General features: G+C 39.1%; 1 protein-coding gene across 5 annotated transcripts; it reads right to left on the reverse strand.

Moving 5' to 3' along the window:
• Positions 1 to 743: 743 nt before the first annotated feature.
• On the reverse strand, positions 744 to 22,811 carry ezrb (ezrin b). 5 transcript variants are annotated; one of them, XM_057353816.1, is made up of 14 exons: positions 22,608 to 22,811; positions 21,620 to 21,692; positions 17,373 to 17,456; positions 13,128 to 13,223; positions 11,355 to 11,629; positions 11,039 to 11,122; positions 9,405 to 9,551; positions 5,864 to 5,960; positions 4,962 to 5,125; positions 4,227 to 4,357; positions 3,320 to 3,480; positions 3,132 to 3,224; positions 2,772 to 3,014; positions 744 to 1,594 (listed from the first exon to the last, which is right to left on the reverse strand). In XM_057353816.1, exons 2-14 carry the CDS (start codon positions 21,629 to 21,631, stop codon positions 1,430 to 1,432), a joined length of 1,752 nt encoding a protein of 583 aa, XP_057209799.1. In that variant the 5' UTR covers positions 21,632 to 21,692; positions 22,608 to 22,811; the 3' UTR covers positions 744 to 1,429. The 5 variants fall into 5 exon arrangements, with proteins under 5 accessions (XP_057209799.1, XP_057209797.1, XP_057209798.1 ...); XM_057353814.1 differs by having other exon boundaries at positions 22,494 to 22,609; XM_057353815.1 differs by lacking the exon at positions 22,608 to 22,811 and adding an exon at positions 22,263 to 22,389.

The following is a 22,811-nucleotide window of genomic DNA, read 5'->3' on the forward strand; positions in this document are numbered from 1 at the left end:
TGAATGCCTGTACCCTGATAGCACACATACATCTGGTTTACGTCTATTTGACGTCTGCATTTACATCTGCAAGACATCTACAATACATAGTTTGCTCATCTGCAATACGTCTCTGAGATGTCTGCTGTCAGACGTCATATAGACTTCTAGAAGATGTCTGTAAGATGTTTATGATTTAGAATGGATGTACAACAGCTCTTTCTAAGATGTTTAGCAGATGTTTTTAAGCAGCAGATCTCCAGATCTTTAGCAGATGTATTACAGACGTTCAGACGTCTCCGAGACGTATTGCAGATGAGCAAACTATGAATTGCAGATGTCTTGCAGATGTAAATGCAGACGTCAAATAGACGTAAACCAGATGGATTGTGCTATCTGGGTACCGTGTCCATTTGTTTAATTTTCAGGTTTCATTAAAATGTAAAGAAACTCTGGTCTTAACTCATGTCAGATCCTTATGGAGATGATCGGGATTAAATCTGAATATTAAAAAATCTGAATTTAGTCATTTCTAATGATTTTACATGCAACAGTCCATATATATTTATCAAAAAATGATAATTGACTAATCTTTTAAACAAATAATCTAGTATTAGATTTAAGAATATTAATCATCATTTGGTGGTCAGTACAGAACCAAGAAATAAAAACCTGTACTGTTATTAGTAGAGAAGCCAAAAAAAAAACCTTAAATATCCCAAAGATTGAATAAATAAACACTATAATAAATTGCCTGGCAAAAGTCATATTCAACATGAATGAAAGGTTTAATATAAGTCAATACATAAAAGAGTTGAGATTATACTGCCGAGCCCTGCGCTGAGTGGATCAACAAAACAAACAAACAAAAAGAAATTACAACCCTTAACTGGATAAAACTAGAATTTGCTCAGATCATCGAATAACAAACGATCATGTTATTACCAAAAAGGGGAGGCATTGTTGGCACGTTTACAAATCATTCGCTTCAGCAGATTTATTTCAGCACAGCCTGTGAATAAACCCAACGGTGGACCACTTTACAGTAAGGTTGTGTTTGTAACCCTACGGTAGAAAACATGACCCAACAATGAACCGAATGATCTTTTCACAGCATTTATTCATCTTGGTTAATGACAACTTCAACATATACAAACCTTCCCGTTTGTATGCACATGAAGCGATATTAATAAATTAATCGAAATAAACGCTGTGAAAAAAATCAACATTAACGTATGCAACCTTACTGTAAAGTGTATATAATGACAATATTTCTCGTGCATTATTTGAAAAGTCTAAAATGTTTCAGTTCCTAGTGCACGTTGAAGGAGTGCTCTCGTATGAAAATAAACTCGTGTTTTTTTGTACCACGTGTGTGTGTTGTCTAACGCAGATTATGCCTTTTGCATTCACCACTCAGACTCAAGGACAGAAAGCCCGTCCGGATCTCTTATAAGGCCTCGAACTCGTCGATTCTCTGTTTCGTGTTGCCCTGGCGGATCTGCCGGAGAGTTTTGTATTTGTCTCGGCCGGCGCGCACGTTCTCCGTGTGCAGGAGGTCGTTCTGCGTCTTCTTGGTGTGATCGCGAGCCACTTCCAACTCTGAGGTCAGAGCCTGGAAAAGAAAATAAGGTCATCACAGCGGAATCTATATTTAGCGAACAAGACCTTGAGTTTGAATTACAACACAAACCACGAGGCACTATCTACTCGTGAAAGCAGATGGAAATGACAGGTTGATAAGAACGTCTAGCTCAAATCCTAATCCTGAAACCTGATTGGTTAAGATGTTCCCCAGGACCAACAAGGATTTGTTGGCAGAATGACGGTAATCTTTGTGCGAGTAAGACAATGTGATTATCCAACAGGATAGGTTGTTGGATTACCTTCCCCTTGTTGTTTCTGTAAAATCTACGAGATCAGTACTAAAACCTTGACCCTATTCCTCCAATCAGGAAGGATTCAATTTAAGGATCTATTTACAGAAATGCAATATACATAACTATGTGTTCAGAGGTGTAAGAAGACCTCACATAATGAAGTGTTATGTTTTTATTACCTTAGAATGAGCTATTCCTATCTACATACACCGCCGGTCCCCTTACATGGAATTCACCATGTTGTTTCTACAGTAGCCCTGAATGGACAAACTGCTCTACAGAACGCGTTCATAAATACGTTATTTCCTTCAGCAAAGAAGCGAAAACATGACGACATCTTGGTCCCGTGTCAGCCACCTTAGTGCTTAGAAAGGGAGGGGTGAAGTGTGCCATTGGTTGCAATTCGCAACTTCACCGCTAGATGCCGCTACATTTCAAAACTGGATTTTCAACTCTTCCTACACTCTTAAAAAAAAGGTGCATAGAATGCCATAGAATGAACCTTTAACATCTGAATAACCTTTCTGTTTCACAGAAAAGTATTTCTGTATAATCTTTAGATTATAAAAAGTAAGAAAGAGATGGTTCTTGGACAGAATGGTTCTTTGTGAAACCAAAAATGGCTCTTTCATGGCATCGCTGTGAAGAACCTTTTTAGCACCTTTATTTTTACCACTAGATGGCGTACATCTGGAGAAGAATCCAGTTCCGGCAGAGTTTAGTTCCAGCACTGCTTCAATGCACCTCGTTGTCATTTGTATATAAAAACCAAGAGCACAGATGCATGTTTCTTAATAAAGTAGATCGGAACTGAACTCAAAATGAAGAACTTTACGCCCTAAAATCCGATTGGCTGTCATGAATGATGTTCCACGTTGACCTTATGATTAGGTACAAGTGTTTCCCTCTCACCATCAGCTGTTTCTGGACTCGTTCGTTCTTGGCTGCCTCCGTGACTCGCTGTTCTTCGTAACGGTGGTCATTGAATCCTTCGCTCTGCAGTTCTGCGCTGTAGGTGCTGGCGCTCTCCTCCCCGTCCTCCACGTCGTTGACGTAGTGGTCGTACGTGGGAGGTGGCGGAGGGGGAGGCGGTGCCGTCATCACCATGTGAAGCTCCTCGCGGGTCTTAATGAGGTCTTCCTGGGCCTCCTGCGCCTGGAGGAACACAGACCGGCGGTCACTATCAGTCACCAATCCAAACACCGAAGAACTCAAGTACGGATGAATGTACAGCGCCCTTAATAAGTCACTCGAAAACATGTTGGATCTTACTCTGTGCTGCCACGTCATCGCCTCCTGCTCCTTGCGGTTCTTGGATTCCTCCAGAAGAGCAATGCGAGCTGTGTGTTCTGCCAGCTCAGCGGCCTGAGACACGAAAAACAAACATGGTTGTCAATGAAAAGAAAGATGACTTTTTGACGGTACTGGGATGTTTCCGTGGAGGAGTGTTGTGTTCTCACCAGCTGTTCTTGACTCTTCTTCTGGTCATGAGCTTGTCGGGCCAGTTCTTCTTTGGCGAGAAGAGCGGCCTGTCTCTCGGCCTCCAGTTTGATGGCCTCTTCCTCCGCCTGTCTCCGTTCGTTCTCCAGCTGCATGGCTCTGTGCATCTGTTCCTGCAAGTCTGAAACACACATCCACGCCTTTACTTTCAACTGCAAACATCTTGTGGCCCTAAATCTGGTAGAATAGAGGAAGTGATGTCATTTTGTGATGGGGTTCATGCGGAGACGTTTAAAGTCTTGGTTTGAGGATTCTAGCACGAATGACCACATTATAATAAAGGAACGTTATTTAATCCAGAACAAAACCAGGAATTTTAGAAAGCAATCTTGAGCAAAAATAATCAAGCCTTTGAACTGCGTTTGTGAATTACAGGGTTATGATATCGGACATCTGTATTCCTATTGGTCGAGCTGCCAATGTGACCTGTTTTAATGTTTCTTTGTGTGCTTTTACTACATTATACATTTCTATTTTAAGGTTTATGTTTAGTTTGATCGATTTTTTTCCATTGCTTTATTTTCATTTTACATTTAAATTCAGTTTAATTACATGCAGAAGGTTGTTTCTGGAGCAGGTACTGTATGTACCAGAAAGACGCTATTGAAAATTGTTCATGTTTTGGAAACAAATCTGTTTGAATTTCAAATTTTGTTCAAAATATTGTGATGGTATCATACTGTGATCCCAGTATCATGGTTTGTATTGAATCTTGAAAACAGTATTTTGTTACACCTCTAGCGAATTATACAATCTCAGTAAAATCTTTCATATAATGCTAATTCAAGATAATTGTATTTTTTATAGTTCTTTCGATGTCACTCAGTCTGATCTATAAAGACGTGCAGCCTAAAAACTGGATCTTACCTTTTTCTGCTTTTTTGGTCTTTTCCTCAAACTGGTAAAGTCTCATCATCAGATCCTGTTTCTCTCTCTCCATCTGCTCTTTCTCTCTCTCGATGGCCTCTCGTCTCTTCTTCTCGCTCTCCAGCTGAGCCCTGCAGATAACTCACACGAGCAAAGAGACGTCACGACACACTGCCACATCATTTTTATTCTGCATTTATCAAAACCTCCGAAAGAGGTCACAATAGCTTGTTAACCAATCGTAAGAGAAGTCATTAACATATGAACGTTTTAAATGGTATCAAAGCAAAAACGTTAAAGACCGATCACACTAAAGTGATTTTAAGTAACAAAATAACACAAATGTATCTTTTATATATGCCTAGTAACCATTTAGAACGCCTCAAGTTTCGCATAACAACCCCCTAGCAACCACCCCTTCATTTAATGCCTTAATGTCTGTCGATTATCCAACCCCATAGCAACGCCCTAGCAACTACCTATATATCCATTTACCTCTCTCTCTCGCTCTCTCTCTCTTTGCAAGGCCTAAAATAATACTCAGACTGTAACTTTCAAACAAAAAAGCCTTTTCAAGTGAACATCAAAGTCGGTCCTGTCCAACTTTTTTGTCTTCCTTTTGAATTGCATTTAATATCCGCAAACAAAATGCAGAATACTGCCGCCTGTACACACTGCAGCATCTGGCGGCGTGACAGCATCACTCCTCACGTCGCCATGGCGATTCAGCCTCACCTCTCCATCTGTTTGTGTTGTTTCTCCTCTCGTGCCTGCGCTTTCATCTGTTGCACCTCGATGGTGTCCGGCTTCCTGCGGCGCATGTACAGCTCGTGGTTACCCATGCACAGCTGCAGGATGCGTTTGTTAATGCGCAAACGTGGGGCGTAGAACAAGAAATCCTGCGGGGGACAAAGGTACATGCGGGAGCTCAATGTAAACTGCTTTTCCAAATGATTTTGGAAAAAAACATTTATGTAAAAGTCGTGCGGAAAATATCATCCACCGTAAATCAGACAGTAATACAGCTAAATGTGAACACTGCATTTAAAACACTTGATCTGCTTTGAGGGTGAATTGAATGTAAAGCAGGTGCTCTGCGCAAGCCTGGCTCTGACATTCACAGATAACATTATATGAAGGTCTGGATGTCAGAGACAACAAACTGCTGCCATTTATCAGCTAAAACAGTCCAGCTACTACAACCATATCTGCGTTTACTGTGTCTTTACACTGATTTATTGTGTGCGTAAGCAAAGATACATGTCCCAACCAAACATTTCACCATTTCTTTACAGCTTTAGTATTATATTAGTATTTACTATAGTAAAGTGTAGTAAAATTCCTAGATACAGTGATGTTTAATAAGGTAAAGGTAAAAAACACTAAAGTGTACTTCAGTACCTAGTAGAGTTGAACCATTAACTTTAGTTAATACTAAAGAATACTATAGTCTAGTGATAACTAGAATGTCTACTACAGTTTACTATAGTAAATACAAATATAATTCTGGTACATTGGCTCAAATCTGTCCTGTACATGTCAGGGCAGAAGACAAAAGCAGTCGAAGCAGTTTTTCAACGTTACATGTGCTTGTGTGCTATGAATGCGTCTTGTGTCGCAAGCGCGGTTTCACTTACCGGAGCTTTTTTATCAATTGGCTTGATGACAAACTTCTTATCGTTGAAGGAAATGTTTCTTATTTCGCTCCAGGGGAAACCGATTTTCGGAGACAGTCTGTAGACACAATAACAAAAAGACACGTGTCATTCCAAACATACAGTCATGCAAATGAAACGCAAAAGTTGGGGGAACCGCCTCTGCCATCTCTACTTAAAAACTATAATAATTCTATCGAGCGAAAGCTAAATATTTGCACGAGATCTTTTAATCTAGAAAGCATTGAGAATGTTGTAACACAGGTATGTGATTCATCAACGCTGAGATACTCCAGGAATGTGATGAAAGGGCGGGGCCTGTGACATCATCGCAAGTGGGGTGTACAGAGCTTTGTGATCTCTCCTTGAGCTCATGGGAGTCTTCCAGCGTGCATGTCACATTGTCTTAATACGTAGCTAAGAGAACACAACGCCATTGTGGCCACCCTGTATGACAAGGCACAGCCTTTCGCCAATAAAAATGACATAAACGCTTTACTGATCACGACCAGTGTTGGGTAAGTCACTCTGAATAAGTAATTAATTACTAGTTACTAATTACATATTCAATAGTGTAATTAGATTACTGTACAAATTACTCTCTCCAAAAAGTATTTAATTACTTACTACTAATTACTTTATCCTATATCAACCTTGAGTTAAGTTAAGTGATTCAAGGATAGACATGAAACTACATAAAGTAGTGTTATTAACTGACCAAAGTATTACAATTGTGAGAATTACACATTAAAGCACAGATTTTTAAGTTAGACTTTGAATTTTTATGTCAATTCCACTATTGCACACACAAATATTACACACAGTATTTAGTTTAATTACTTCAGTAACTAATTAAATTGAAGAAAAAATGTAATTAAATTACAGTAACTAATTACTTAGTAACTAGTTACACCCAACACTGATCACGACGATGACTATGAGAAAATGGCATTCGCACTGTTTATTTAATTATTTTTGTGTGGGATTTTTGCTTTTTTTAGACGCGCTTACAGAAATGCATTGTGGTAACCATACTCAAAACCAAAATACCAAAATAAAGGCCCTAACAATAACCAAAAACATTTACTATAATAACACATTTAAAATCGCTCTAAATTACGAGAAATAGCATCCTAAACACCACAACTACAATGCTAACAATCGGGGCTAGGGGGCATTTCCCCCTCAGATTTTTCTTGGGCCCTTCCAAAAATATCCAGTTGACTATTAAAATATATACTTATTATTAAATACTTGTATAATCTATTAAATAACTACCTGTCAATTTAATCACAGAAAAATGTAAAAATTATGCATGCCATAAACTTTGATTATATATCTGCCCAACCAGAATATGTAATTGCCCCCCTAGTCGAGCCAGCCTAGAACCGGGCCTGCTAACAATACAGACGAATTATATCATTACGATAAAACATTGACAGCCTATCACAATCCATTCGAATGCAAGGGCTCGCACATTTAAAATGTGAAACTGCAGAACGCGGTTTAGAAAAAACACAACGTTACTGGCTGTTAGTTTATGAAAAATAAAAATAAATGAGTAACTGGGAACATACAAGGTTTCTTCCCAACAGCGACAATATATACATAAAACATACATATACAATAATTTCATAATTTCATCTATGCAAAATAATCTAGTAATTTTAATTTAATTTAATTCCAATGAAATATTTTTAATTCACAATACTGTAAATATATATATTTAAATATATTAGTCGGGATATGAATAAACCTTTGCTACAGTTATTGGTACAGTACTACAAACTACGAAATCACGACGTTTTATTTGAGTTCGCAGCGTTTGAATGCGTTTAATCCCATAATTATGTATTTTTGTATTACTTGTATAATTTCTATCACAGCAGTAACAATATTTGCAACTATATGGCACACCACTGCATGACAACGTGTCAAAACCCTGAAAACACTTTTTGTTCTATTATCTATCATCATCTTAGTATTTAATGTTTGTCCGCTTGTCTGTGAGGTCATATCTCATGCTTGGCTCTGATTGGCTCTATGGGGAACAGAACGTGGTGAGAGGTTGTCGTGGTGACCGAATCTAGATGGAATAGAGGTGCTAGTTGCACCTTGATAACCTGCTTTGTTTTTTTTCTCATGCACGGAAATGAAAATTCTTGGCCGCAGCCAAATAAAAATGAAACACAATTACCGAACATGGCTTTTTGTATTTCTTCTATTTATTTAGCCATTTTTTTCACTATTGCATAAACTGAATGGTAAAAATGTGCTTTTTATATTTTGTCTAGCTTTTCAATATAATACAATAAAACTTAATATAAAATTGAGCAACACAAGTAGGCTAAATTAAAAACAAAACCTGAGCACTCTCCCTTCTTGAATAACCATTATTAGGCCTATGACTGACTGCTGAAAGATTGTACTGTACACTACAGCAAAGCATCTCTCTCTCTCTGCGCTGGTTGCTGCTTGATCATATCACATGCCGAACACCGAACATGCTTTTTTTGCTCTTTTCGGCTGAATATTATTTGAATGTTATAATTCGGTGCATCCCTACTTCAGACTGCGTTATTCTGGATTCGATTATTATTACAATTACAACTACCTAAAGTGATTTGAAATCTATACCAGCAACTACATCCCAAACTAGAGCTAGTTTATGTCATCATCTTATGACAACAGACAGCTTGTGCTTATTTTAAAGCCTTGGATTAAAGACGGGCGTTACAAACCTTTATAAACTCTCGACGAGCGACTTGGAATTTTAGCACCTTGATTTTTAAAATGCAGAAATGTTCAAAAAGGATTCAATCATAGACTCATTAAGGTAAATAAACAACTACTAAATATTCTTTATCTCAGCTAAAATCTCAGAGATTAAAGGTTGAATTGTTAGGAATTAGTGTGCTTCTTCTAGACGTGTGTGTGTGTGGAGGATTAGCTGAGGACAGCAGATGTCAACAAGAAAACAGACACAAGTGAAGTTCACTGCGGGACAATTATAACATTATAAACTGTGACCGCGTGCTGCCGGCGAGCGACGCTGTGCTCATTTGACCCTTCGGCAGAAACCAGAATCTAAAGACACACGGCAAGCATCCCGCACAACACAAGCAAGGATCCAACGAATTTCAACTATTTCTCGAGTTGACGTGCGACATGGTTTCTTATCTTCACGTGTGTGTGTGTGTGTGTGTGTGTGTGTGTGTGTGTGCTTGTGTAGGCTTCATTCTGTCTCGCACACGCATTTCTTGCCCAACGTTTTAAAGGACTGCGCAGCTGGAAAAACCAGTCTTTGTTGCTACGGGTAACACAGAGGCCATTGTAGAGAAAATCCATTAGTTGCCACTAAACTGTACACACACCGACATCTCTGTTAGTGGAAACAATGGATATAAAGTACAAGTTACATGAAAGAAAACATGCTCTTAACTGTGAACTGTGAACATTGGTGAACTAGCAGTTGCCACAAAATGTCGACTGTCAAATTTCTGTAGGCGAAGAGAAAACTCACTTGTCGTCTTTCTCATAGATATTCAGGCCCAGGGCATCCACACCCAGCCACAGCTCGGTTCCCTTCTTGTTCTTGATGTCGAAATAGTTCACGCCGTACATTTCCAAATCCTGGGCGATTTTTAAATACTCCAACATTGCGTCCTCTCTGTTCACACGACAAAATGAATCATTTACATTGTAAAAGGTTATACAAGGGTTATATTGGTTGCAAAGCCCACCCGTCAAATACTGTACATATAAATACCCTTACGAAAATTAGCCATGATTTAAAGCCAAAAAACAAGGTTACTGTGGTAAAACCATGGTTTTGCCAATAGTAACCAATACACCAAAAAAACATGGTTAGTGCACTTTTACCGCAAAAAAAAAAAAAATGGTACGGTAATGGTCATTTTTGTAAGGGTAGTGTTTGACGACTAAAGAAAATGTCTATATTCAAAGAACCAGTTCTTTATGTACCATTACGCTTCAAAGACGCTCCAAAATGTGTGTGGCACTTTATTCATAATGGAGGCGGGTGGAGTTATGAGGTTAGACTAACGGTTTCAGGATCCGATGGAGTTACGAGGTTTAGTCACAAGCTCTTTTAAATACGTTTCATTGGTTCAATATATGCAAAACCCACAGACAGACGGAAAGGGTGACTAACAGTAGTGACTAATGGAAAAAATAAAATGAGGAATTTCTATTGTCTGAGAAGAAATAACTATTCATATTTACGGACAACACGGAAATTTCAGCACCAATGTGGCGACGGCTGTACTGGACTGTCCAAATGAAAAACGAAAAGCATATATCAAATGTAACTACAAACGACATGTCGTGACTGCATAACCACCCCGGGGTGTGCATTATTCATTCAATGGCCAGTCGGCAATTATTCCATAAAATATAAACAAAGGATGACTAATGATAAGTTTGTCACTGGGATTTGCGAATATCTAATCATTAAAAAGTTTTAAAAAGTGCTTGTCAAATTTGACAACACGGTATTTAATCATTTAAAAAGTACAGTGTTTTTTTTTTTTCAATTTCCTGAAAACAGAATTTGGACATCCGAGGTTTCAGAAGGACAGCGATGATATGTTTTAAATATGCATATCATCTAGTCATTTAAATAATTCAAAAGAAAATAACCGCGATTAGTCACATCCAGAATAAAAGTTTTACATAATACATGTCTGTGCACTGTGCATATTTATTTTGTATTTATATAAACATACACGTACATATAGGAAATGTTTGCCAGTATATATTTATATATAATTTAAATTATACAACTATATACGTGTATGTGTTTATAAATACAACATTAATATTCTGAATGCGATTTAACGACCCAAAATCAATAGAATAATAGATACATGCATTATTAACAGTTAAATCATTTCTAAGCTTTGCTAGTTTACACAGAGTCGACACAAGAACGGGTCAAAATGCATCAAAACATAATTGCTCCCATTATAATCAACAGAGCTGATTGAAAATCCTTTTTGGTCGACTGTAACAGTACTTGTGGGACCCTGTGTAATGTTGCATGTTCTGATCAACACGTCCCACAAAAAGTGCCGTTTCAGCTCAAACAAGTAGAAGTCAGAGCCGTTCATATCTTCTGAGTGAATATAATCTTACCTCAGCATTCCACGATGCTCCTCGTGCCACACCTGGATTCTCTCCTCCCACTGGTCACGTGACAACTTGTGCTGGTCCAGAACCCTGTAGAGCGACGGACAGTGGAAGTGAACAAGGAAACGGGAGGACAGACATGGAATCATTCTCTAAATAGTCTACATCAAGATAAGGAATTTAGGTCATGACATGACACGAGTCGTGACAGTCTTTCTCTCAACATCTCCAATGCTAAAATGAATTTTTTAGGCCTTACATAGATTTCATTACCAGGAAGAACTCAAAACATTGATCCTCAGCCAAGCCGAAGCTTCCTCACCGTTGGGGCAGGAGGCGATCTGATGTCAGGTATCCAGGCCTGTGAATTTCTTTGCTGAAATCGCCAAATTTGGCCTGCACCGAATAAGAGGCCAGAAGCACGGCGGTCTCCGGAGGACAGTAGATCTCATCGCTGAGGATGCCGTCCTTCACCTGCATGAAGAACAGCTTCTGAGTGACGTCTTGGATCAACTCGTCCGCCACATCTTCTGGGAAGAACTTGCCTCGGAACTTGAACTGTAGAGGGTTTTCTTTCTTCACCTCCTGAGACGACACCTTTCAAATGACAAAAAGCAACATTGTGAGATGTTTTTGACTGTAGTCTCAAAAGTGCTGTGACAACCCATGTGAACCGCAGGTTTGAGTCAAGCGTGTGAAGATTATGCAAATCTAATAATGACTTGACCACACCACATCATTTTCTTATCAAAAGCTGCTTCTTTGGAATTCTTCTTTGGAGAAAAACGTAGTACCCTTGAATATAATTTCCTTTGACACAGTTTGGCCACAGTCAGGAGATACTGGAGTTAGAATTCAATTTCTTTTTCAAAAAAAGGTTACACATAGTATTTACAGTTTTTTTTAATGTTTGTTTAGATGCAGATCTAGCCACCAACACCAAACAAATCTATTTCCCTATTTGAAAGAATTTATTTGAACCTGTAGCAAGTTTCCATTTGAAACAAACCAAGCTTTTCAGGGTTAAACCGATGCTCTCCCGAACCTTCATTTTGAGATCTGTATGCTGTTTACCGAAGGAATGAAGCCAAACAAGTTTCGTTTTCTGTGTTACTCTTCATGATTTATGTATACGTCTCACCTGTATACGCTTTAATAATTCACCTCTTATGTAGGATGTACATTCCTTTAAGCATTCAACAGGTATACAATTTTCTTCAAAGAATTCAAGCTGAAAAATGCTTTTATTCACTCATTGACTGAAACCAGAGGTTCCACATTACTGCTCGGCCCTCTCCAGTTTTAAATCTTCTGTCTCACAATGCATGCATAAACAGCACACATTACATTTGTCTGCATGTATCCTTCCTCCTGTCCATGTGATAAACAAACCTAACAGAAACAATATTTACGTTGATGATCTATAGGTTTTAGGTACACTTTTGGGTTTGGGTCAATGTGGTGACGCGGAGTGTGAATTTTACTTTCTGAGCCTAAGGGACCGTTTTGTTTATGCAACGAAAATGCTGTCGGTTCAGTGTGAAAACACAAGTGAGGCTGCTTCTCTTATTTAAATTATTTATGCTTTTACTATGGTAAAAGTGCATTAACCAGTATTTTTAGAATAAGTATCGGAAGACTGATAACCATCTGTATTACCATAGTTTTACTACAACTTTATTATAAAATGATGGTTACTGTAGTGAAACAAAGACAAGTTTGTAGTTTTACTACAAATTCCATAGTTACATTTTGGTTAATGGGAGTAAATTCATGGTAAATAATTGTAAATCTACAGTTCACTTAAGCATACTCTTTTGAGCAGAAACTCAAAAGTCAATTAAGTTCCACAATGCATTCCTCGTTCCTTTGTAACGCGTTGCACTATACAGAAGACAACATCAAGCAACCACTTTTAAACTTCTGACTATGTAATCGTCCTCCAGGTTAATAGTGAACATTGACATTAAAAATGCGTGTGTGAATCTGTACATCTTCATTTTAGATCCGGATCCGTTTGACATAACTAAACTGAAAAAGATTGATATCTTTTATATCAATTATAATTCTGTTGCTGTAAATGTGTGTACTGCACCTTTTTATCAAGTTTCAACCATGTATTGTAGCCTTTGCTGTCCATATGCTGTAGTCCGAAGTACCATACTTCACGTAAGCCTATAGTCTTCACCACCTGTCAGAAAAATGAACACATGATAAATACATTCATCAATTATTAAACAGTTGCTGAAAACGTTACTACTGTTATATGTCTGGTGCTTGAAAAAACTAAACGGGTTGCGTGCCGCCGTCACAAAAAATGGATAAATACCTGTAAAGAATGAATGTTAGGTATGACATGTCGCTCTAGTAGTAAACGTTCCGCGTTGAGCGTGTGGGTTTATGGGTTGAAATCCACGGCTTCAAATATTGCTGCTTGCCAGTTCCCGTTTACTAGTTATTATCGCTTTGATAATTTCGCCCGTTTCTATAATTCTTTGAAATGTCAGGAGTGGGAAAACTACTTCTAGTTACTAGAATGGACCCCGGGCCATGGAAATTTAAGTTTTCTTTTTACGGTTATCAAATTTCTGGACTGTCAGTCATAACATACACATGAAAGACCTCCCAGACAATCCTCGCTGGCCAAAATTGGCCATGGCAAAAAGCAGCAGAGAGGGTCAGCCCCAAAAGGCTAGCGAAGACCAAGCACACTGAATATAACGCTGAAGCAGAGTAATAGCAGATATTTTTGTCGTCTTCCCTCAAAAAATAGGTCGACATGGGGGTGAGACACAACGTCAGAGACCCTCAAAGCAAAACTTTAGATTTCAAAGGGTCTATTATGCGTGTGCAGTTTCCCAGAGGCTCTGGTGCATCACGCGTTCAGTTGTTCTCAAATGTTCTCAGACACAACCGACTGCTGAAAACCTCACATTTGGACAAGGCATAACTGATTTACAAAGTTGACATAAGCAAAACTTTCATTAAACACGCAGCACGTACAGTTTTCAAAGTCTGAGACCTCTGGTTAAATGCAGCTCATTTGCAAATGTTCCAAAAAGTATCTTGTGTTTTCAATGCATATCTGACCTTGTATACAAATGGACCCATTGTCACAAACCTGCTTACAATTTTGACGTCGTGATAGAAATAGTGCAGAATTTCAAATATTATTTCACATTAGAACATTTGCTTTTTTTAAATTATGAAAATTAAAACTTGTAATTTGGACCTGGATTTTTTTTAAGGAAGCCTGGGATTCAAATGTGAGGATCCCAGCAGATCTACGGTTTCATTAGAACACACAGTGCTAGAAACAGAATGTCTCATTCCAGCAACGCTGACAAACGTTTTAGAAATCCGAGTTGAACAAAGGCCGCATTTTAACAGTAACATTATGACATCTTTCATTTCTCTATTGCCTTCTATCAACAGTCAAAATCAGACCATATCCCAAGCTTTTTAGAAGCTGGTTACAAAGGCGAAACAAAAATATTGTAAACCAGCTGAACAGGTTTCCAGCGTCTAGAAAACTGGAAGGTATCGCTACACGCCAAAAGCAGATCTACTAAGTGATTCCTGACGGTAGGATGGGCTTTAAACCCCTGTTATTGATTTGTTAATGATTATTAGGCTATGAATTAAGAACACGTTATTCGATACAACTAGAGATTTTAGGATGTTTGTTAAACTAAAAATTCTGTCACAGAAGAACTTTTACATCATTCAAAACCAGCACGATTTTCTTTTTCACACAACACAAAAGTCGACATTAGCGGGATATTACCACATAATGAACATCAACGAAGACAAGCTATCGAACTGCAAAACAAAAATTACACTAAACGTATCACAACAGCAGTCTATAAGAAATAAAATCGCAATAAATGTGACTTTAAAATCTGGCACATCAAGATGTGTCGTACCGGGTTCGACATCAGCTGCGTTGCCAGATTGTTATTGGTTGGTGTCAGCTTCGGATCACAACTCCACCAAAAACAAACGTGGATATTTAAAGGGATTTCTGTCATGATTTACCCACACTCTCGTTGTGCCAAACCTGTACAAATTTCTTTGTTTGGTTGAACACAGAGAATGATATTTGGACGAATGCTTGTAACCAAACAAGCATCGACTACCATAGTAGGAAAAATGACAATGGTAGTCAAAAGTGCCCTTAGAACGGTTTGCTGACCGACATTCTTCAAAATATCTTCTTTTGTGTTCAACAGTACAAAACAATTATAAAGCAAATGTTCCTACTATGGTAGTCAATGGTGGCCAATAACTGTTTTGTTACAAGCGTTCTTCCAAATCTCTTTCTCTGTGTTCATCAGAACAAAGAAATTTACACAGATTTGGAACAACTTTAAGTGATTAAATGATGACAGAATTTTTATTTTTGGTTGAAGTATCCCTTTAATGTCCAGAAATGAGATCGAACGAGATTCAAGAGAACGTCACAGAACGCTTCATACAGCGTTCATAAGCCATGTGACTTATGTTTCATTGACATGTTTAAAGCTTAGCAGCCCCGGTCACCATTCACTTTCACTGAAAAAACAACATCCGACAGACTCCTTTTGTGTTCAACGGAAGGATTTCATGCAAGACATGAGGGTGAGCAAATGACAGATTTTCTCTTATTTCTGCTTTCAAACAAATGCAGTCGTGTTTTGCATGAAAGTCCGTCCGGCCAGCTGTATTTCCCGAGGGCTTCAGTGAAAACCTCTCATCTGTTTTGTTTGCAATTCAAAGCTCGTGACTGGCTCTTTAAGAGCTCTCGGTCTGAAGTGGACGCCGCTCAGCCGTGGGTTCTGAGTGCGATCGGAGAGGAACGACTCTTATTCACCGGTCCCACAGCCGCTGCGTTTAACGGCCATCACCCAGATGCGCTCGATGAGTCACTATCACGCTTTTCTAAACAGAAAACCCCTTCCTGTGAGGTTTACTGTGCGTCTGCTGCTATTTACAGGGGATTATTCCATGTCACCAAGCCATTAATTAAATTAGGCCAAAGGGTTCGGCACTACTGACAGACACTTTCCCAATGAACTCTGGGAGTTTATCCCGCAAGATTCAAACGAATATGGATTGAACACCTCAGGCCTATGATTTAACAGTTATTTTTACCGTCCATTCACGTTTTCTCTCGCTTTCATCCGTTCAAACTAGGGTATGTGCTACCTTGACCTGCTTGTGTTTGCATGACGGTTTGCGTGGCATACGAAAACAAATGGAAATCGCTCCTTTGTTTCTTTTGATTTACCTCCGAACTTTACCTCGTAACTGTTTACAATCCTCAAAACCTCTTTTTTCTCTTCGCATTAGCTGAGAGACATAAATTGGTTTAAGATGGATTACAGATCGTTTGCGTTAACACAACTGGAACTTTTGAGAGCTGGGTCATCTGGGTCACTGGTTTACAGTTTAGTCACTTCAAACCAGGAAATGGTTTATCCATTGTATTCACATTAGGGACTTTTATCATTGAGAAGTGAAACTACAATTATGACGATGATTAAGATTTCTTCATCAAAGGAAGTACAGGTCTCTGCAGAACACGGAAAGGCCGTTTCTCAATTATTGTCCGTTTCCTAACAGGGATAGGCGTTTCTCAACCATCCAATCAGAAACGTGGAAAGCCCATTCCACAATTACTGAGCATTTCCAAACAGGATAGGCATCAGCCAATGGGAGAAAGGAATTAGGAATCACCCACTTGAGTTTTGCAAATCAAAATCCTAATTTTCAAAAACGGTTTGAAAAGACCCTAAGACTGCAGATATTAACACTAGTGCTAGTAACGGAAATCCCGCCTTTCAGTAAAAAGAGCCAATCATCAACCGGGGGTGGGTTGTGAATCTTTGCGCGTACACAGTAGCTGCCGGAACAACCTAAAAGTGTTTTAAATAACCAAATAAATAGTTTAAATGGAGCCTTAAAGTTAGTCGGCAAATGTTTAAAGGGATACTCCACCCAAAAATGAACATTCTGCCATCATTTACTCACCCTCAAGTTGGTCCAAACCTGTATAAATATAAATGTTGTTCCTTTAAACACAAAGAAAGATATTTGAAAGAATGTTACTATGGTAGTCAATGATGTCCCAGAAATGTCCGTTTCTAACTGTCTTCCAAACAGCTTTCTTTGTGTTCAACAGAACAAAGGAATTCATACAGGTTTGGAACAACTTGATGGCTAGTAAATTACGACGCGTAAATTGGGTCGAGTATCCCTTTAAAGCATGTATCTCCTCATGGCATCCATTTTTATCGTGTGCTCATTATAAGCCACGCTAGTTCAGTCGTGTCTTGTGTAGATGTGTAGCTGTGCAGACCTGGTCAAAGAGCTGTTTGCCAGTTGTGCTGGGCTGGATGGCAAACTCCAGCTCAGCATCCATCGTAGTGACGCGAACATTGACCTGAGGAGAGAAAGAAAACTTATCAGCAACCACAACCACCGCTCCTGTCAAAGACACTGAAACCTGTTCATTTTACAGTAGCGCAAATCCAAAAATCAGGTCCATTGGCGTCCCCCAAATATTTAGATTAGTGGCCGGTCAATATTGGTTGATCAATAGCAACTCACAAGTTTTACTCATCTAAGTTTACCCATCAGTATTCAATATTTGGTAAGGTCCTTGCTGATAAGACACAAAAGCCACATAAAAGACTGGCGTGTTGACAATTCATAACCAACCCATTGAGAAAGACATTAATGATTAAGTTGAAAACTGAAAAATGTGTAGCACATGCGTGACCCCCGGAGGAGCGGCCGAATAGAACAATGCAGCTTGGCCACTATTTGAAAAGTAGAAATGCTACTCCATCCTATAGTAAATGTTTGACGGGTTAAATAAACAAGCATTAAACGTAAGCATTTTATAGAGGAACAAAGAGTCCTTTTCAAACAATTTCCCAAGGAACATGAAACCGAGGGATTTACTGTCGGACTCGGCTCACAGAATCATGGGACAAGGTGTCGTCTGTAAGAACCAATTCACATCTACAGGAGAGAGCGTTTTTGAATTTTCCTCTCAGACATGAAAAGAACATGTCTGAAGGAGGTTTCACTAGACAAGAATTGCCATTGTATAGATAAGCCATCGCAAGACCGATCGCAAAGCGCCGACTCTAAACTTATCCATCGATTCAGTGATTCACAGTCACGTGATTTCATGGGCACTGTTAAAAACTAAAGACACGAAGGCGGGCGGGCGAACAAAAAGATGTGGAGTGTTGACAATTGGTGGAGAATCACATAACACGCCGTACTGGGTGTGAGCATAGAGTTAAGCAAGAAAAGAAAGTCATAATTATGTAAGTGCTCTTAACACAAACAAATGTCTCGCTATGCAAAACAGAAACTCGCACAACAATTCAAGGCAAAACAAAAAGCAGATCAGACACATTTTCCCAGCAGTGCAAACAACAGAGGAGACATCCTCAAAGTTTCATTTGCATGTTAAACATTGAATTTCAATGTCGAAGTTTCACAAGTGTTTCGATTTTGCATTAAAGCACCGGGACTCCTCAGCGTTTGTATCACGTTTTTATTCTATATTAAATAAGCAATCTGTGACTTTTGCCATTCTAGTGCCATTTCGTTTTAAAATTAACTTGCAGGTTACTTAACGTTAGGACTGTTCAATGATTATTCATGATTAATCGCTAATCGCAATTAATCGCTTCCAGAGTAAAGGTTTATGTTTACATGTCTGTGCACTGTGCATATTTATTTTGTGTTTATAAACACATACATGCATACATCTAGGAAATATTTGCACGTATATAGTAATATTTATATATAATTTAAATGATATACAGTATAACCATTTACTCATTTTTATCTTTTTCTTAAATATATGCATGTATGTGTATGTGTTTATGAATACAAAATGAATAAGCACAGTGCACAAACATATATTACTAAAACACAAACTTTTATTCTGGATGCGATTGACGCATGTTCAAGTCAAACTGACATTTCCTGCAAAAGCGCATCCGACAGCACACATTATAATTACTGTTATAAACGTACCGTTGCGAACCACGATACCTGATTAATGCTCATTTTTATCAAAAAAAAGGTTACAGATTACAGCTTTAGCATGTTTATAGAACTGATGTATAAAAGAAATACCACACAAATGTGTTTCTGCATTTACTATAATATTCTGCATAGCACTGTTTCGCTCAAGACCAAGACGTGACAATATTAAACAAAATAAATCACCGTCACGCACCATTTCAAGTGCACAATATGCACTATTATCGTTGTAATACGAACAGAACGTCCTGTACTAAGCTCAGCGAAGACTGCTGGGACCCGTCCTGAACCATGAAAACAGCACCGTGATAGCGGCTTCGCAGCCGGTAAACACACAATCAGGGTTTCACACGTTCGTGCTCACATGCACAAATGACACATTCATACCTGCTGCTCACTAATTAATATTAAATATGCGATTGCAAATATTTAAAACAAACAACTTGAAATAAAGCCTCTATTGACAATGATAAAACCACACAGATCATCGCACTGTAAGCATGCTCTGCTTGTGAAATCTGGCGGTAAAGAGTTGAGCTTGAAGACTGCCATCTATACTAGTAGCCACAGAGGGGGGAGATGGAGGGGTATCCATTTACCCAACGAAACAAAGAGCCTCTTTCAGAAACACCCAGCCAGCGATCCACCTCCTGCATCAGGCTGCATTTTAATACAGTTTCGCCATTTCTCCGCATCGCTCGGCTTGCAGAAATAAAGGTTGGGCTGACATTCAAACATGCTGAAATCAGGTTTTGTTTCTTCAGATCAATCTGTCATGAGATGAATTTACGTTACAAGACATCACACGGAATAGACAGTGGAGGACTGGCAATAAAACAAAAACAACTCTACGTTTACTGTAAACTTACAAAATAAAAATGCACAGTTCTAGTTTTGTTGTGATTATCAAGCAACGTAAAAAGGTTCTCCAATGCCTGTTGAAGTTTAAAATCTCAGAAGCGTTTTGGTTTTGAGGGTTGGATGGACTTTAAGTTTCAACGTAACTTAAACTTTACATCTGGTTTGATCTGTAAAGAACGCTACAGCCAACTCGCATGCATATTTTTCATAAATATGAACAAAAATGTAGAACATTGAGATTAAGAGAACTCTGTTTTACAATTTTTCTATACTTTGTTTATATTTTTGAAATCTTAAGCTTTTCTTCATTTTACCTTTATTACGGGTATCATTTTATCGCATACTGTGGAAAGAGTGTCGTATCAAACATTTCATTATATATACTAGTGTCAATGGTACATGACGAAACCTAAAAACTGTGACAACTCAATAAGATTGGCCTAAAAATAATGACCGCTGAAGAGCAGAGAATCCATCCCACCACTTAACCATTTCGTATCAGCAAAAGCCGCTTTAAACACATTTTTTTAAAAAAGAGCAAAGGAGAAAAAGTGTCTCCAAATTGCCGTTTGCGTCAAGTTGTGATCTGGACAGGTCTGCTAGACTTTCGTTGAGCTGACATGAGCATACGCCAAAGCGCACATGAGGATTGATTACAACACAATGAGCTTTTGTGCTACATCACCAAAGGGCGTAACAGCCATTGTTTGGTTATCAATTATTCAGAAGAACAAATGATAACAAAGATTTGGGACTTGGAGAGGAAACACCCTCGGCTGCTGATTAAACAAACCTGAAACATGTTCTGAAACACCAGTGAGAAATTTCGAAGACACCGAGTCATCGTCTAGTGTCCCTTCGAAACTGAAATCCAACCCGGTTCGCTCTTTGTGATATCATGCGAGTGATCGTCATGTTCTCAGAATTCTTTTTACAGTACGATCTTCTTCTGTCCTAAAAATGGATGCAAGTGCCAAGAGAGAGATTAAAGCAAACTACCGTAAAGTAAATCGGCTGCATGTTTAAAAGAAGCAAATATATGGGGGAATCAGTTATTATCGTCTTCATGTTTCAGCAATTCACAGATAACCCATCTCCTTCCGAAAGTCTTGAAACAGGACTCCTTTGAACCCGAATCATTAGCAAATCCTCCTCTTCCACCCAAACTGACACCGAGAACAAGTCTCTGTATTCAGTGCTGTGGGCCAGGCATGAATGAGGAGCTCTGAGGAAAGCGGCACGATGATGTCATTTCCCTTCCTGCTCCTGACAACCGCCTTACCATCCCAACAAACCCACAACACATGCCTCAGGCGGCATTGGATGTCCAAAGAACTCCTGGCACGGCGTTCGTAAGCAGACACTGATAACATTCAAAACCCGAACCGTTCCAGTTTCGGGGAACGCAAATCCATCCATTAAAGCTGTGCAAGTGTCACACATTCTCACTATTACGAGTGGACAAATGAGCCGAAAAATGAGAACACAGTCATGGCTTTGAATGTGTAAAAAACATTACAACTTTCCTATATGCATAAAGGTCAAGTCAAGATACTTGCTGTCTGTCAACAAGAAAATAAAGAGTCTTAAAGTATTTCAAAACACATCCTAAACATTCTTTCAACGTTTCACAACTTTTTTAGAACTACAATCAAAGCACTGGTGGATACTTACAGGTTTCGGCATTTTGAGTCCTGTTGTAGATCTCTCGTCAAAGTGTCAGAATAATCGGATCTTTCCACGGAGACTGTAAAGCAGAAACAGGAGAAACGCGTTTGAGTGAAACTGACTCATGTAACGTTACAGTCCAGCTGTCATTTAAACATCGATGAGTCCTGACGCACAATCTTCAGCCATATGAATCACGATTAAAACCTGGAACTCAAGATGATCAGAGCCTCACCCAAAATGCCACGAGAGGTAACACCGCCTTTCAATTTTGAGTCCCCACCCCATTCTGCAAATATTTACTCCGGTCTCTGTTTCCCAAAGATCTAACCTCAAAACCGAATGAAGACCATAGTTCTTACTTTATTAGCGAATTCATGCAAAAACTACCAACTTTAAGAGCGCGAATATTCGGTATCCATTACTGCGGCGCGTGCGTAAAGATGCGCAAATATCCTTATTCAGAAGTTTCGATGTGAGTCGCATTAAAACTATAAAGGGTTATTGTACCTTCACTGAAACCATCTATAGATGGCAGTAAATTAAAATGTTGCTCAGCGCAAGACAAGTCGAACATGTTTTGTTTATTTACGGATCTGTATGACTTGGTATGAAAGGATAAAATGCTTGATCTGAGTTAAAACGTTACCATTTGCAGGTTATTTTCTGTCAGCGTAATGGTCGCGGCAAAGTAACGCGTGTTCTTGTTGCAAGGAAAGATCCAGGCTTATCCCGCAACAATAATCAGAGCAACACCTGTTGGTAGAGATTTCTCTTTGAAATTGGGCGGCGTCTGTCCAAACAGAAACGCGTCAATGATAGACCAACTAACTGTTTCGCGGTCCCGCATGAAAACCGATCGATACGCGACGCGTCTTACCAGAGCAGGTGAGTTTGCGGCGAGTCGGCGAAGCTTCAGCCAAAAATCTCCCCTCCCTCCGCGGTACCGAGAACGGAGTCCTGCGGCAGTAATATGGCTGACGGTGCGTCTCACCTTTGCGCGCTCAGATGAAAGACAGCGGCTACAGTTCCTGTTTGACGCTGCGTCGCGACGCCCACGGCAGAGGATGCGATCAATAACGCGAAGCTCCTCAAGCGGCCCCGACGTCTTTCACATCATGAGAACCGCTTGGCGGTTTGCCTAAAAAACTCAAACAAGCGTCTTTGCTCGAGTAATGACTGCAGTGCACACGAATAA

This window comes from Triplophysa rosa, linkage group LG15 (assembly GCF_024868665.1).
Source record: "Triplophysa rosa linkage group LG15, Trosa_1v2, whole genome shotgun sequence".
NCBI classification, from domain to species: Eukaryota; Metazoa; Chordata; class Actinopteri; order Cypriniformes; family Nemacheilidae; genus Triplophysa; species Triplophysa rosa.